General features: G+C 42.9%; 1 protein-coding gene across 2 annotated transcripts in view; it reads left to right on the top strand.

Annotated features, from left to right (window-relative positions):
* Positions 1-14,980, top strand: part of ELAVL1 (ELAV like RNA binding protein 1) — a 45,444-nt gene extending 30,464 nt beyond the window's left edge. Inside the window, exons 5-7 of one of the 2 annotated variants that reach the window (XM_032711818.1) lie at positions 1,384-1,609; positions 6,990-7,103; positions 8,156-14,980. In XM_032711818.1, coding sequence (XP_032567709.1) covers positions 1,384-1,609; positions 6,990-7,103; positions 8,156-8,480 — 665 coding nt within the window. In that variant the 3' untranslated portion in view covers positions 8,481-14,980. The remainder of the gene's footprint in view (positions 1-1,383; positions 1,610-6,989; positions 7,104-8,155) is intronic. The other variant, XM_032711819.1, reaches the window with a different exon arrangement.
* The last annotated feature ends 545 nt before the right edge of the window (positions 14,981-15,525 follow it).

The following is a 15,525-nucleotide window of genomic DNA, read 5'->3' as shown; positions in this document are numbered from 1 at the left end:
GAGGTGGTTCTCTAGCTTTTTGAAAATTATTCTCTTTAAAAATATGCTTTCTACAATATTTATATTTTAAATTAATGCTGTGATAGATCAAATGAGAAGCACTAGGAAGAGCAGCCACGAAAGTAGAGGAGTCACAGTAAGCTGAGCTCTGGGATAGACCTTGCTGACATCTGGGTGATGCTGCTGCTCTGGGCCTTTCCAGGGTGGGCCAAGGCTTCCCCCTGGCACAGGAGGCTGATCCCAGAGGTACCTGAGCATTTAGTGCTGTCAGCTCTAATCTGGTGAGCCCATCTGTTGTTCTTCATCAGAGTTCTTCCAGTGCCCCAAATGCAAACACACCTTGCTTGCTGCAGACCCAGAGGCCTGCAAGGAATGATGATCCTTAATTGTTATCAACAACCTTGTGATTTATGATAAGCTTAAATTCTGAAACTGGCTTTGAAGACTGCCCTGTGTGGGTGTAAAGAAAACATGAAAGTACCTGATGTGTCCCTTTCTGAAACAGAGCTGGTGAAATCCTACAAATACTCTGCTTTGGAATGGCATTTAAACAAAATGTGCCCCTTTAGGTTCACTGTGATAAACCATGTTTTCAACCTATGGTCAAGATGAGAATCAAGGGGAGGAGGGGAAGCTCACAGGGCATCCAGGGGCTGGGACTAGGAAAAAAATATGCAGATGTTTAAAATATTCACATGTTAACCAGCTGTGAAATTGGTTCAGTGCAGTCACTAAGAGGTAATTCTTCATTGATTTTAATGAATTGGAATAATGTATGTGCCAGCTAGAAATAATGAATGTGGTGTAGATGAAATTGTGATCTCTCCATTCTAAAAGGTGAAACTCCTTTATTACAGTCAGACCTTTGTTCCCTCATGTCTGAACCTGAGTGTGTTTCCAGGATGGAAAAATGAAAACATTTGCAAAAATGTGTCAATTCTGTGTTTAGAGATGCTTTTTAGTGATAAAGTAATTGAAACTAAGGGGTTTGGGCTTGTTTTTAAGCAACGGGAATGAATTCTTTTGTTAAATTAATTTAAAATGTTTGGGGAGGTTTTTTTTATTAATGAAAATGTCAGTTGGTGATGAATTTCTACCACATTGTAGTTAAAGCGTTGTAGTCAGTGTGGTTGTTATAACTGAAATGAATGTATTGATTTGTCCTTGGTTTCTTAATTTTGTACTTTATCCTCCAGCTGCTGAAGAAACGTTAGTAAATGTAGAGAACTTGAAAGCTGTGACCACAGAAATATTGAACTTTTTTGGTTTTTGTTTTCAAAGTTATTTTGAGTTTATCCTGAACTTCAATTTTTTTATTTTTTTGTTTTGTTTTGTTTTTGTTTTTTTGTTTTCTTTTTGTTTTTTTATTGGTTTGGTTACAAGGTTTGTCCAGAGGGGTCGCATTTATCCGGTTTGACAAAAGGTCAGAAGCAGAAGAGGCAATTACAAATTTCAATGGTCACAAACCCCCAGGTTCCTCCGAGCCCATTACAGTGAAGTTTGCAGCCAACCCTAACCAGAACAAAAATGTGGCACTGTTGTCGCAGCTGTGTCATTCACCAGCTCGACGGTTTGGAGGGCCAGTGCATCACCAGGCGCAGAGATTCAGGTAGGTTAGGAAGAATAAATGCATTTAAGGCTGTGCTCCTGTTCCCGTGTCCGTCTGGGAAGCTGGGCAGTGACACCTTTCACTGCAGCATGTGTGGATGAATCCGTAGTGCACTGTGTGTCCTGCAGTGTTGTGTAAATAAAGTGTTGCATTAAAATATGATTCAAGTAAAAATCTTACTTGTAAAATTTATATTGAAGTTAGAGTGTAGAGGTACCTGCACCCCGGGGTCTGCTCCCACAGCTGGGTTACAGTGAGGTGTTGATAGGTACCTGTCTCAACAGATCCCCATTCTGTGGTCTGAACACAGATAAATTGGCAACTTAATTAAAGCTCTGAACCGTTGGTTCCAGCAGGGACGTGTCATAGTAAGACAGGAAAACCTTATTTCTGATGAGGAGGTTCCATGGGATTCGTGCCTGCATCCCAATCTGTGCAGGGCTCTGCCTTCCCTCCAGGCCTCACGAGTTCAGTGATGAGGATATTGAGTAGCTGCAGCATCCTGTCTGCCTCCAGGGCTGTGGAAGACACTGTGTTTTACCTTTTGAGAATTGCCTTGGTTTCTTTGAGCATGAATTGCTTGAATTGGAATTGCCTTGGATGCTTATGGAGGAAGCTGGTGGTTGGATGGTGCTCTGGAAAATGTGATATATTGACAGATAAGCAATGGGCCTGAGCAACCTGCTCCAGGTGCCCTGCTCTGAGCAGGGGAATTTACTGCAGGATTTCCAGAGGCCCCTGCCAGCCTCTGTTCTCTTCAGCTGTAGCCTGGGGAGGTTTAGTTCAGGCAGCTCCTCGTGTCTCTGAAACACTCATCCAGATCTCCACACCAAACCTCCTGCACCACGCTGAGCAATGAAATTCTGAATTGTTTGCCTTTGAGTGAACTATTAAAAGTACATCTGTCCTCTGCCTCAGCTAGGGCTTCATGTGTCCTGGTCCTAGTTAAACTCTTGAGGCTTATGGCTCTTTTTTTTCATTCTTAATTTAATTGGGTATTTTATTTGTCATTCTTCCCCTTAAAATTTATTGCAGAATTAAGATGTATCAGAAGAACCAGTACAAATAAAATTCACATCCATAATTAAGAGACCAAACAGCTTTAATTCTGTCCTGTAGTGACCACTCAGGAACAATAAAAATGATTAATGTCTTTATGCTAATATTGCTGGTGAAACTAGATTTTAATAACCAACCAGTTTGTTCATTATTCTTTTATTACATCATTTAGAGCAGCATTAATGCCATTTGTGTGCATTTCATAGAATCCCAGAATGGTTTGGGCTGGAAGGGACCTTAAAGCTCATCCAGTTCCACCTCCTGCCATGGGCAGGGACACCTTCCACTCTCCCAGGTTGCTCCAAGCCCCGTCCAACCTGGCCTTGGACATTTCCAGGGATGGGGCAGCCACAGCTGGTGTTTTTATAAGTTGGGGGTGTCAGCAGGAGCTTAGATGGAAGAAAATGTTCTGCCTCTGTCTGTTCCATTCCTGCTGCTGTGGGAACTGTGTCCCCCCAAGTTGTCTGTGCCCAGTGCTTATTTGTCAGCACATTTTGGCCCACTTTGGGTAGACCTGCTGGTGGAGAAAGAGCTGAACGTTTTGCAGTACCACAGACTGGCAGAGGCTGGAACAGAGCAGTTGTGGGTTAGGCTGTGCTGTCAGGAATACACTGTGGACACAAGATCCACTGGTTGGCTCAGAGACACAGACTGTCCATCTCTGTCTTGTCACAGACTTGCAGGACCTCCAACAGTTAGTATAAAACTTCCTTCCCTCGCTGACCCGTGCAGGCACATGTGTACACATATCACAACACTTGCACCATAGAATCTTGGAATCATTAAGGTTGGAAAAGACCTCCAAGATCATCAGGTCTATCCCACAGCCCTTCGAATTTTTCTTCCCACCTTTGGTGTTAACTGCAGGTTTTTCTACTGAGTCTTAATGAGTGTGAACTTTTAATGAGTTATAATTACTCATCCTGTGGTTAAACTCAGGAACCTGAGCTTGGGCTGAGTGTTGTTTGTTTTGGTGGTGAACAAGACATGATGAAAGATAAGCTGCTTCCACGGTGCATGCAGTCTGTATAAATTAAAGTTGTGGTCTCTGCTCCACAGAGGTTGAATACTTAACCTGACATTTTGATTACACTTCATCTCATTCCATCATAATCCCTGTAAATCCAGGATTAAGCCTTTAGTATCTAATTTGTAATTATTAATTTCCTACAGATATCACTCCAACCCTTTGTTTAATGTTCTGTTAATCCTTTGGAGTTCCTGTGGTATTTGTGGCTCACATCAGGAACTGGTTTTAGTGCTGTGTCCCCCTGGAGTGCTGGGCTGGCCTGCTAATTCTGAGACATGGGCTCTCTGCTTCCATCCAGAGGCAGTGATGCCACGGGGTTGTGTCTGGAGGAGAGATAAAACATCTGGGCCAGGGGTTTCTTTTGAGCATAAGATTTATTTACTTACACAGAATAGGAGATCTCCAGATGCTGAACTCTGATTAAATGGAGGGGTTTGGCTCCTGAAGTGTGAGAATGTGTCCAGAACCCCTGGAAGGCCTGTGCTTTTGCAGCTCACCAGGGCTTTGTACTAGAAGAACGTTCTTTCAAATCTCAAATATTCCCAGTTCAGCTGGTTTTGCTTTCAGACTTGTTCAGGGTCAGAGCCAGTTCCCAGTTACTGTAATGGTCATAACTCTACTGGTATCAGTCCATGAGTTCAGTCCTGAATGCCTGAAGGGGAGTAATTTCTGATAGTTCTTTGATCCAAGGGGAAATGCAAGAAGACTCTGGAGTGTTTAACCCTCTAGTTGGCATTATTGCTCAGAGAGCTCCTGCACGTCCGTTTGGTTTCACTCTGGTGAAATTGTTTAAATTTTCCATTTTTAGACCAGTTTGTAATTTGGATGCAAGCTGTCTGTGTTGAGAATGCTGCAGAAGAAACCATTTCATCCAGAGTAGAATTTCATCAAGGTTGTGGAAGAATGTGGGGCTGAAACCCCATTTGCTGCTCTTCTCCCATATGTGGCTGTTTGATTGAACCCCCTGATTTATTGCAGGCTTAGAGCTTGTAGCAATTCTCAGTAAGATTTGTGTTGGCCACAGCAGGTCATTCCCATCTGTATCAGGGCAGAGCAGAAAAAGTTGCTTGTCAGAAGGACAGTGTCAGTGTAGCTGAACTCCTGCTCTTGGTGGAATTATTAAAAAATAAAAAGCTGTCAAGCTCATGTGTGAAGTCATCATAGGCTGATATTAAAAATAATGTTCCTGCTTATTGGCACTGTGGGATGGCTCCTCCTGTGATGCTCTGTGTAACTGTCCTCAGAGTGCAGTGAAAAGAGTTCAGCAAAACCAGCATGAGGCTGTGCCAGGGGGGTTGGGATGGATCTCAGGGAAAGGTTCTTCCCCCAGAGGGTGCTGGGGCACTGCCCAGGCTCCCCAGGGCAGTGGGCACGGCCCCAAGGCTGCCAGAGCTCCAGGAGCTCTGAGGGACAGGGTGGGATTGTTGGGGTGTCCTGGGCAGGGCCAGGAGTTGGACTGGATGATCCCTGTGGGTCACTCCAAGCTCAGAAGTTTCTGTGATTCTATGAAAATAATTTATAGGATGGATGCTCATAGACCTAAAAAGAATTGTTTTTCATTTAGGAGTGTAATTTCTGAGATTGTCCTCCAGTGTGTTAAAGTAGTTTCAGGTTCTGTTGAGCCTTGCAGTCTGTCTGTCTCATGGCAGAACAGCAAAAGGTCATTCATATAAATGAGAAGCTTATGAAATGAAAAAGGATTGCAATTAAAAGTACACTGTGTTGATACTTAATGCCACAAGATGTTGGAGTTTTAAGTTAGCATTGCTTGAAAGAACCATCCATAGATAACACTGGCTACAGACTCTTAGGGAGGCTTGAAAAAAGCAATGTGGAGGAGACAGTATAAAAATAATTACAGCAGAAATGAGGACACCAGCAGTAAGTGTGATAAGACTGAGATCATTCAAATTACAGTATTAATGGAATTTTAAAAACTCTTCCTCTGAAGCATCTTGGATCTCTGTGGGCCTTAGTGTTTGCCCAAATTGGACAGTCTTTTAAACATCCTTAATAAGTATAACTTCCTAAGGGTCATCTTAAATTGGTGTGGTCATAAAAATCTTTCCTGGTAGGACAGAGAGGTGTCAGCTGCTCTGAGCCTGGCTTGTCCAGGCTGTTACTCCAAGCTGAGTGAGAGGTCTGAGGTCCCTCGTGTGCAGGGTGAGCACAGAGATGCATCAGATCAGCTGAATTGCATTTCCTAGGGTTGTTTTTTTTAAGTGACTTTTCAAATCTTTTAGGGGACTCTTTTGGTTTTACCATGTTTTGCTTGGTTTGGTTTTTTTTAAATAAACCTGTAATATTTTCTGAGTCAAGGCAGGAAGAGAGGAAAAATCTCTTTGAAAATGAGTGTATCCCAAGAGCTGAGGTACTTGCTATTTTCAATTATTTTGTCTGTGATGTGCATTTAGGTTTGTTGTGTTCTTGCATTTGACACCAGCTGCTCCTGTACAAGGGACTGCAGCCTTGGTGTGGTGTTACCTGGGCCCGTGGGCAGAGCCTGAGGCTTTGGAGCAGGCAGGATCAGAGCTACCCTGAGTGCTGGAACCAACGTCAGGCAGTTCTGAGCTCTGATTTGCTGCTCCCCCCTACATGTGAGCAGGACCCAGGACTGGTGATCTGTTGAGATGAAAACTTGCCAGATAATAAGATAAATCCATCCTACCAGATCATTACTCACATGGAAAGAAGCTACAGAGCTGAAGGTGTCTGTCAGAACAAGTAAGTGTATCAAGCATGCAAACACAGGAACATTTTTCTGCAAAGCCCAAATAAATAGCAGGTATGTCACCTAATCATCAGATCACCCGGGTTAGTGCGTCTCATTCACCTTCTGATGCTTCTAACTGCTTTTTCAGCTTGACTGTAGTACAAGAATTCCCAAACTTGGATTTGCTTGGGGCTGGCCACCAGTGGGTGTGTGAGCTCAGGTGTGTCCACACTGTGCCCCAAGCCCCAGGCTCAGGGAGGCCCTGGACAGTGAGGGAGGGATGGAGGGACCCCTGCTCTGGGGACAGGAGGGCCCTGGAGCTCAGGTGTCCAAGGCAATGAGCTCTGAGCCCCAGAGAGCCTGGGTGAGATGGGCCCTGAGTGGTTCTCGTGTGTGAATGTACAGCCTGAGTGTGAGCCTGTGTGTGTGTCCTGCCACCCCTTCGCTCCCAATACACGCCCTTGAGCCCTCCCTCCTCGACAAAGGCAGCAGCAGCTCCTTGGTGCAGGGCAAGAAAGAGTCAGTGGGGAAGTGTTTTGCACTTTACTGCCCAGACATCCCTTCCCTGTTTCCTCCAGGTCAGCAGAGAATCAGAATCTGCCCCCACCAAGCTCTTGGCAGAGAGCAGCTCCTGTACCACCTCTAAGGGGTTTGCGTGTCACCAGTGGTACAAGTCAGTTTGGGAACCCCTGGTAGAGTATCATTATAATTTTATGTGACCTCACATTTTTAAATAATAAATAAGCACAAGGGTTCAAAGGGAGTTTTTCACCTTAACTGTCACATTTCCTGACCTTTGAGTGCTTAGCTGTGCAACCCTAGTGTTGCCCTAAAATATTCAGAAGCTTTGAATTTCTAGGGTGGAGGCCAGAAATAGAATAAAAGGGAATTAGAAATGTGGGTTATAGGGAAAAGAAATTAATATAAAGCAAGACACAGAAAGGAGAGGTTTTTCAGTTTTTTGTTATGTATAAATCCTGCTGGGGTACTATGCAGGAGGCAGGGTTCAGGAAGAGTGAATATAGGTGATTTTAAAAATCCAGTTCAGTTAAATGGTATCTAAGTTTTCCTGGTACGAAGTTGGTGTAAAATTAATAAAACCATCCATGCATACTGAAATTGTAAAACTGTGCACCGAGCCTGCTCGTGTTGGGAGTGTTTGCCTGCACCTGCTGCCTTTGGGTGGAAAGGGAGTAGGTTTTGTTCTGTTCCACAAAACAAGAAATTAATACACACAATCTCTACTCCTAAAAACCAAGCCCACCCATCCCCTGCCCCAGCAAACCCAGAGAAACCATTTGACTTTAGAGTTCCCAATGTGCTATTTTAGAGGCAAGAAAAGCAGAACAAGGGAAAAAACCTCCCTGAGTGAAATAATTGGGAGATACCTGTGGCCTCTGGGGAGGTGCTGCCTGTACCCCCCACTCGAGCAGTTCTGCACTGATGCCCTGGACACTCTGAGCAGCCTGGCTGAGTTCAGAGATCATCCAGGCCCCCTGGGAAGGTGGTCACATAACCTTGCCTTGCCTGTTCCTTGCCTATTTCTAAGGATAGTTCCCTGTTGATAAAGCAGTTGGAATTCTTAACTTTCTTTCTCCTGGCAGCTGTTGATTTGATTGTCAATATGAATGGGGAAACATTTATCTGGCGGTTTTGATGTCCGTGTAGAAAATATTCATTCTGCGTTGCTTCCCATTCAAGTTAATTTGCTTAATTGAATTGAATTGTGCTTTTTATTTGCTAGGTTCTCTCCTATGGGTGTAGATCACATGAGTGGGCTTTCTGGTGTAAATGTTCCAGGAAACGCATCTTCTGGCTGGTGTATCTTCATCTACAACCTTGGTCAAGATGCTGATGAGGGAATCCTCTGGCAGATGTTTGGCCCCTTTGGTGCGGTTACCAATGTGAAAGTTATTCGAGATTTCAACACCAACAAGTGCAAAGGTTTTGGTTTTGTGACCATGACAAACTATGAAGAAGCTGCAATGGCCATAGCAAGTCTTAATGGCTACCGCCTGGGGGACAAAATCTTACAGGTTTCCTTCAAAACCAACAAGTCCCACAAATAACTTGCTCGTGCTTTTTGTATGGAATAGATAATGGAGTGACAGAAGTTGAAACATTTTTGTTAGTGTAAAACTCATTTTGCGCCAATTTTCACAAGTGTTTGTCTTAGTCTAAATGAGAAGTGAAAAGGTTTTATATTCTGGGATGCAACTGACATGTTCAAATGTTTGAAATCCCACAATGTTAGACCAATTTTAAGTTCCTTTAAGTTATTTCATTTAAAACCTGTTAAAAATCCCCTGAAATCTTGAGTAGATTGCATTAACTAGACCCTCTGGATGGTGGTAAAATTGAAGCATGCTTTCACTTATGAGACTAACATTTGTTTCATTGAATGTTGTCTGCAAAAACTGGAATTTTCTGAAAAATATCAGGCTGAATTCATTAATTTTCTTGGGTTTTATGTTATTGTTTTTCCTACCCATCCCCATGTCCTTTCCTTCTCCCCCCTCTCCCCCAGTTTCAGTAGAATGGAAGAAAAGTTGAGAAATACTAATGTTTTAGTTGACAGTAAATTGTTTGATCAATTAATATTCATAACTGTGTGTCTAGTTGAGGATCAGGCTTTTTAAAGTCAAGGTCTTGTAAGTAGTAGCATGCCAGCCTAACTTTAACACCATTGGGGAGGTAAGTTGCACACTGAGCAGTGGCCGAGCTGTCCAGCTCACAGGTTGTAGAAACGTGACTTTTAAAGCCCACTTTTGAGAGGAATGGACCAAAGAGTTTCAAAGAAACTCCGGGAAGATTTCAGAGTCAAAATGAAACTCCAAAAAAAGCAAGTGTGAATATATGTTGCTACTTTATCAGACTGAATCTCTTCTGTCCAAATATTTAATGCATGGTGCACTACTTACTGGTACATTATAATGCAGCAAGATACTTACTCATTTTCCAAGATCATTGTAGTTGGAATTCCTTTGGCAGTTCTATTTTGTTAAGAAAAACCAGTTATAAACATTTGAGCATTGTATTTCTCGCATCCCTTCTAATGAGTGCTAGATTTTTCTATTTTATTAGGATTTTGTTTTGACAACTAGCTTTACTTACTGAACACTCAGCAGAAAAGTACTTACGACTTGCAAGTTAGATATTAACCAAAAAAAACCCTTTGATTTGTAGATTTAAAGATTAATCCCCCAGGTTTTCTGCAGACTGCCTTGAAACTTTGAGTTGTTCTGTTTCTGTTAATTTTCTTTTGCTTTTTTGTGTTTTTTGTTTGTTTTTACTTTTGCATTTAAGAACATTAAATTTGATTTTGTTTTGCTCAAATTTTGTTTTGTTTTTTATTTTCTGTTCTTTTTTTGCTAAGTATTGCACAGAGTGTCCAGCTTTCAGAGTGTTGTTTTGAAGAACCGTAGTTCCTCCTTAAGAGAATTTTAATTTACTGCTTTGCCAGATGAGTAGAAGAAACAGAGTTGTGAAACGAGCACTACAATCCATGTGCCACAGACTGACGTGACCCTCAGGTGTTCTTGGGTAGGAAACCTGGAAAGGCTGACCCTGCCAGGTACAGGTGTGTGAGGTGCTGTGCACAACTAGAGACTTGGCCACTTTCAGCTCTGGTGCTTATGTAGGGAGAACAGATGTGAAAACGGGGTCCATGGCAGTTTAATGCAGTTGTCTCCTTGTTTTGCCTGAACCTCTGCCAGCCCCAGAGTTTATTCCCAGATTCCAGAGGCCATTCCATGCCATTCCTCGCTCCATCCCAGCTGCCCTTGCCTTGTGCTTGCCGTCGTTCCTCCTCTCCCTCAGTGGGATCTGCAGTCCTGCACAGCCCCAGGGCTCCCTCAGCCTCTGCGTGGGGCCCCCCAGGGGCTGCTGCCCAGCTCCAGTGGGGACCCGTGGGAGCTGCTGGTGCTTCTGGAGCTGCCCGGGACACACCTAAACCCTACAGATAGGCCTTGGCCCAGCCAGCAGCCTCCTGCTTGGTCTGAGCTCGTGTGCAGTGAATGCAGGTGGGATTTTTCCTGGTAAAACGTCCAGCCTTGCCTCTCCTGCCAGTCTGTTCACTCTCTATCTCTTGAGAAGCAAAATGGGCTGTGAAACAGTGACTGTGACACAGCAACCAGCCCACTCCCACCCCCCAGTTGTGCTCTTGGCTGTCTGTTCCAGAGGTTCCCACCAGTTTGTTGTCATCATTTATTACAGCAGTGAATGTCTCTTTTCTGTGTACGAGGAGAGATTGGGAAGCATCCAGGGGCTTCTCCCAAGTTAAAGATGTGTAGTACAGAGCAGTTCTCTTACTGTGTCCCATCACCACTGAACCCTGCACTGTCCTGTTCCACAGGAGTGGGCTGCAGTCATTCCCAATTCCTGTCGTTCTCTCTTGCCTTGTTCCATATAAGATAAATTTTCAAACCAAATGGGAGTTGCTGTTTATCACAGCATTTAGCTGGGGGTTCAGACTTCTGAGGAATGACCCCTAAACATGGCTCTGCATCAGTGCTGGTTCCAAGCACGCTGGCTGTGGCAGCAGCACATTGCTGTGGGCTCGCCAGCTGCCACTCAAAAAACAACTTCTCTTGGATGCTTTTTGGCATCACTGTCCCTTCTTTTTTCCACTGCTTTCCTACTTTTCCATCTCTCATTCTTTGCTAAATAAGAAGGAAATGCAGGATATGGTTTTGTACCACTACTGCAACAATCTCTTTTAGGAGAGGTCTGTTCCCAGCTTCCTTTGATAATTGCTTTGGAAGTGATTTCTAGGCGATTGGTATGAGGAAAGCACTGCTGCTCAAGGCAGGAAAAGAGGATAAAATCCTGCTGAAATATTCAAAGCTGACACCACCAGTAGTGTATGATCTGCACTGTTTCAACAGCCAGTAAATCCTTGGCATAAATAGTTGTGTATATATTCTTGATGGTTTTGGTTCTAAACAGCAGCCTGTGCATCCCACTAGTAAAGACCAAAAGGAAACTTCTGGAGGTGGAAACTAAATTCTAACAAGATGTCTGCCACCAGTTTTTCTGCCCAAAAGTTAGAAGCAACTGGTGTCCTCACCATGCCATCCAACAGACCCTGCTTTGAAGCTCTCACTTGAACAGACCTGTTTCAAGAGAGGTTTTGGCCTCTTAATTGTCAAGGAATGTAGAAAAACTGTGGATATATTCTGCTTTTTCATCCCTTAAATTGTCAGAAGCCAGGTGTTTCTGTCAGGTGGCACTTCTGTCTCAGTCAGTGCTTGCAGGATCTTTGTAGAACCAAAGGGCTGTCTCAAAGCAGAGGTCTCTCACATTCCTCATGAGAAACAGTGTCTCAGGTAGGGAATTTTGAAAACTCTTCATTGCTGGATTAGGATGTGATGATCAGGTTTTGAAAACCTAGATTTGTTGGTCTGTACTGGAGATGTGCTACAGGAACAGCTGTGGTTGGGAGTGTTTTGGGATCCTTTAGAGCAGATTAGGAGCCTCTCTGGACAGCTCCAGATGTAGTTTCTGAAGGACCAGGGTAATTCCCGATGAAAACACAGTTGGTCATGCTGCTGTCACAGGGTCTCCTGTACAGATATCAGAGTTCCTACATTTGCTTCCCAGCTGTCCACATGAATGGATTTCATCCTGTGTGGAACCCTGGCCACGAGCCTCATCACAGCCTAAACCTCCCGGTAACTGTTAGCAGACAGGGAAATTCCACATAAACATGGAAGAGGAATCTCATGTTGCTGAAGGTGCTTGGTATGAGCTGGCAGAGGCAAGTGCAGATCCTTCAGGTGATGAGGGGATGGCAACACCTGAAATCCAAACACGAGCAGAATCAGAGCAGCTCAGTGTGTTCAGTTCTCGGTGAGTCCCTGTTAGATGCTGTCTATGCTCTCAAGTGTTGGATTTATTTTGTTCTTCAAGCTGCATCATCGTAAGGTTTGGTTTCCTTTAGCTGCTCCACTCTTCTGTCAGAGGGAGGGGACTGGCCAGTGCAGTTACTGTCACCTCCTGAGCCCAGCTTGTGCCAGTCCCTGTGCCTGTTCTAGCCCTGGGACTGGGAAGGGCTTGAGGATCCAGCTCTTAGGATGGAGGGAGAAGTCACCGTCCCCACAGTGGTGTGTGACCACAGAGCTTTTCCTTCCCTTTGCTTGGATATGATTTTTGTACATCTGTATCATGTGAGCATGAAACCCACTGAAAATCCAGAGATCCACGAGTCACTGGAGCAGGATATTCTCACTGCAGTGAACACTAGTTGGTCAGTGTGGGGTCACTCACCCTGTCCAGATGACCAAAGGGTGCCTGTATGGAGAGGACACCTATTTTTTAGGGGGTTGAACGTTGTAGTAATGTTATTTATATACAAAGCAGTTTAAAATATTAAAAAAAAAAATGGGCATAGCTCCATTTGTCCACCGGTCAAAACCAAAATTATGACCTAAGTGTAAAGGTAACCTGTTATTTTAAGGCTGAATTTGGAAAATGAATAGTCCTTAAGGTCCTTAAACATCTGTTATAATTTCATGTTGCTTTAATGTTCTGGGTAAGGTCAATAAAGTAGAAATTCTTCAAATATTTCAGGAGAGACTTTTGTTTAGAGTGCACTCTAAATATTAATAACTCAAGTTCCTTTTTGGACAGTTTATCGTTACGTATGTGCTTTTAAAAAAAAACACTTGGAGGATGTCCCCATGTTTACTTTTTTAACGCAATAAACAGGTCACATAATAAACTGTTCATTCAAAGTAGCTCCTCTGACAGCTCTGCCTGCAGAGCATTAGGGTGTTTGGGAGGTTTTTTTGTGAGCTGGTGGCAGCCTGATGGTTCAGTCCCATAACTCAAACACGGAGCCGTTTGTCCTCTCTCAGAAGGTCACTGTGTTTTTGATTTCCATAATGAAGAAATGTGTCCTCTATAACTCTGTCAGTGAAGCACCTTATTGTTACATTTCTACTTTTAGGCACCTAAGAATAGCTTTAGAGGGAAGGGACCAAATCCACCTTTAGCATAAGGAAACCCCAACCCCCTTGAGCTCCCTGAGTGGAGCTGCACTTGTGTTTTGGGTTTTTTTCCATTTTGTTTTTTGTTGCCCCAGAGCTGAATTTGCCACCTGAGGTACTTTAATCTCTATTTGGAAGCAGGAGAGTCTTTCTGTGCCGTAGGCAAGTTCCTCTAACGTAGCTCTGCACTTCTCAAGGTGGGAATACTCAGCACAATAGGACGGATAAATCCAGAGCTCGAGAGGCCAGTGGTTATTTTCTGTGATTATTATACCTTATTGGGTTTCTGCTTATTAAAGAATAAAAAAAACGTGGAATTCATAAAAAAAGGGGTCTCAGTTTCCTCCCTCTCTCTTGGAAGAGGCGGTGCCTCCGTGACAGCCAGCGGGATGAAGGTCGCCGTTCCTCTCTAGGTGTCCGCTCGTAGGTTGATCAGGTGCGGCGGCGTTTGGGTGGTTGCCTTCTGTGGCAGCCTCATGGAGTCAAACAAAAACCGAACTCCAGATGTTGCTTTCTCCTCCTGCACGATTTAAAACCAGTCAAAGCCTTTATGGTCTCTAAAACAAACACCCCCCCCCCAGCCCGCCGTGAGCGGGTTTGACGTCCGACCCTGGTGGTTCGTTCTAGATCACACTTGGTCAAACAGCAGCAAAGGTTTTAGAGATATTTTTCTGTTGAGTGGAATTTTCAGCACTGCAATTCTCTTTTGTTGCTAATGATGGGAAACCAGTAATGGTAGAATTGCCACCTGAAACCTTGGAAAATTGCTTCTGTGTTCACATTTTAGAATCTCAATATTCTCCTACTGTTGTTCCTTATTTTTAAACATTTTTGAGCAAGTTTTTGGTGGAATGGCTGAACTTTTTCACTTGGTCATTGAGAAGAAAATGACTTGAGACATTTGAAACATAAGTTGAGATAAACCTTTATTTGACGAGTAATTTGAATAATACTGTACTTCTAGTCTTTTTATTGATTTCCTTTCCTTTAACTTATGTAATCTTTTGTTTATAAATTAATCTGTTTGTGGGACAGAAGGTTTTATCAATTGCTTTCCATACTGTACAGTATATGGTTACACATTTTGTATATTTAGTGTGTTTTTAAGTTATTGATTTGTTTTATATCAAATAATTTATTTTTCAGGTACCATTTTCATTTAAACTTTGTTTTTACATGGGTTTATTTTAAATAAAGTATGACACTGCTTTCCAAATGTCTAAAATGAAGTTGAATCCCATTGTGTTATTTTGAGATGACTTATGTAAATTAACTTATTTTAGAAATAACTGCAAAAATGTACCAAGTTCATACTTTGGTTGTGCTTCAATTCAAGTGCTTGGAAATTCTCTGCAATGATTTTTGAGCAGTTTGAAAAAATGGAATTTTCATATTGAAACAGTTCAAAGATTTGTTGATGAAGCAGCAGCTTTGTAGAATCCTGTGGATGGAGTTATGAGCATTGTTTTCTATATGGATTTTCAAAATTAAATGAAACAACTCATAGATATTTTACTGGTGTTAAGACTTAAATGAAATTATCTGTTAATAGTGCAAAGAAGTTTTGTACTTTTGCCACATGTTCATGACTGGTTTTGTTGAGCACTTGTTTGGAACATACTCGGGATGTTTTTACATGAGCCCTGATGAAGGGTGATGTACTTCAAAATAGAATTAGGCTTTTACTTAATTGTTCATATTTTGTCTTTTTTTCCCTGCAGGAATTGGATTATTATTGTGCAGTTTGGAATTTGACATGTTTTCAGAAGAATCTGAACTGTGTTCAGGAATAGGCCAATCAAGGCTCCTCCACTAAAGATTTTGTAACTTGTGGCCTTGTTAGGAAGGTGGAATTAAAAGAAGGTGCTTGGTTTCCTTCCTGTTTCTCAGGAAAAAAAAGTCATTATCTTCATCTTATGGTTTTCATCCCGATTAAACCAAACCCAAAGCCCAGCTACACTGTTAATCAGAAGTGTGTAGTGAAACTTCTGGAGGAAGCTCTTGAGGAAATGGGAGAGGTTCAGGTTGGATATTGGGAAAAATGTCTTGATGGGAAGGGTTGTCAAGCCCTGGCACAGCTGCCCGGGGCAGTGGTGGAGTCACCATCCCTGGAAGGGTTCAAACA

Source organism: Chiroxiphia lanceolata, chromosome 27 (genome assembly GCF_009829145.1).
Source record: "Chiroxiphia lanceolata isolate bChiLan1 chromosome 27, bChiLan1.pri, whole genome shotgun sequence".
Taxonomy (NCBI): Eukaryota; Metazoa; Chordata; class Aves; order Passeriformes; family Pipridae; genus Chiroxiphia; species Chiroxiphia lanceolata.
This window is presented reverse-complemented; position numbering and strand designations above follow the sequence as displayed.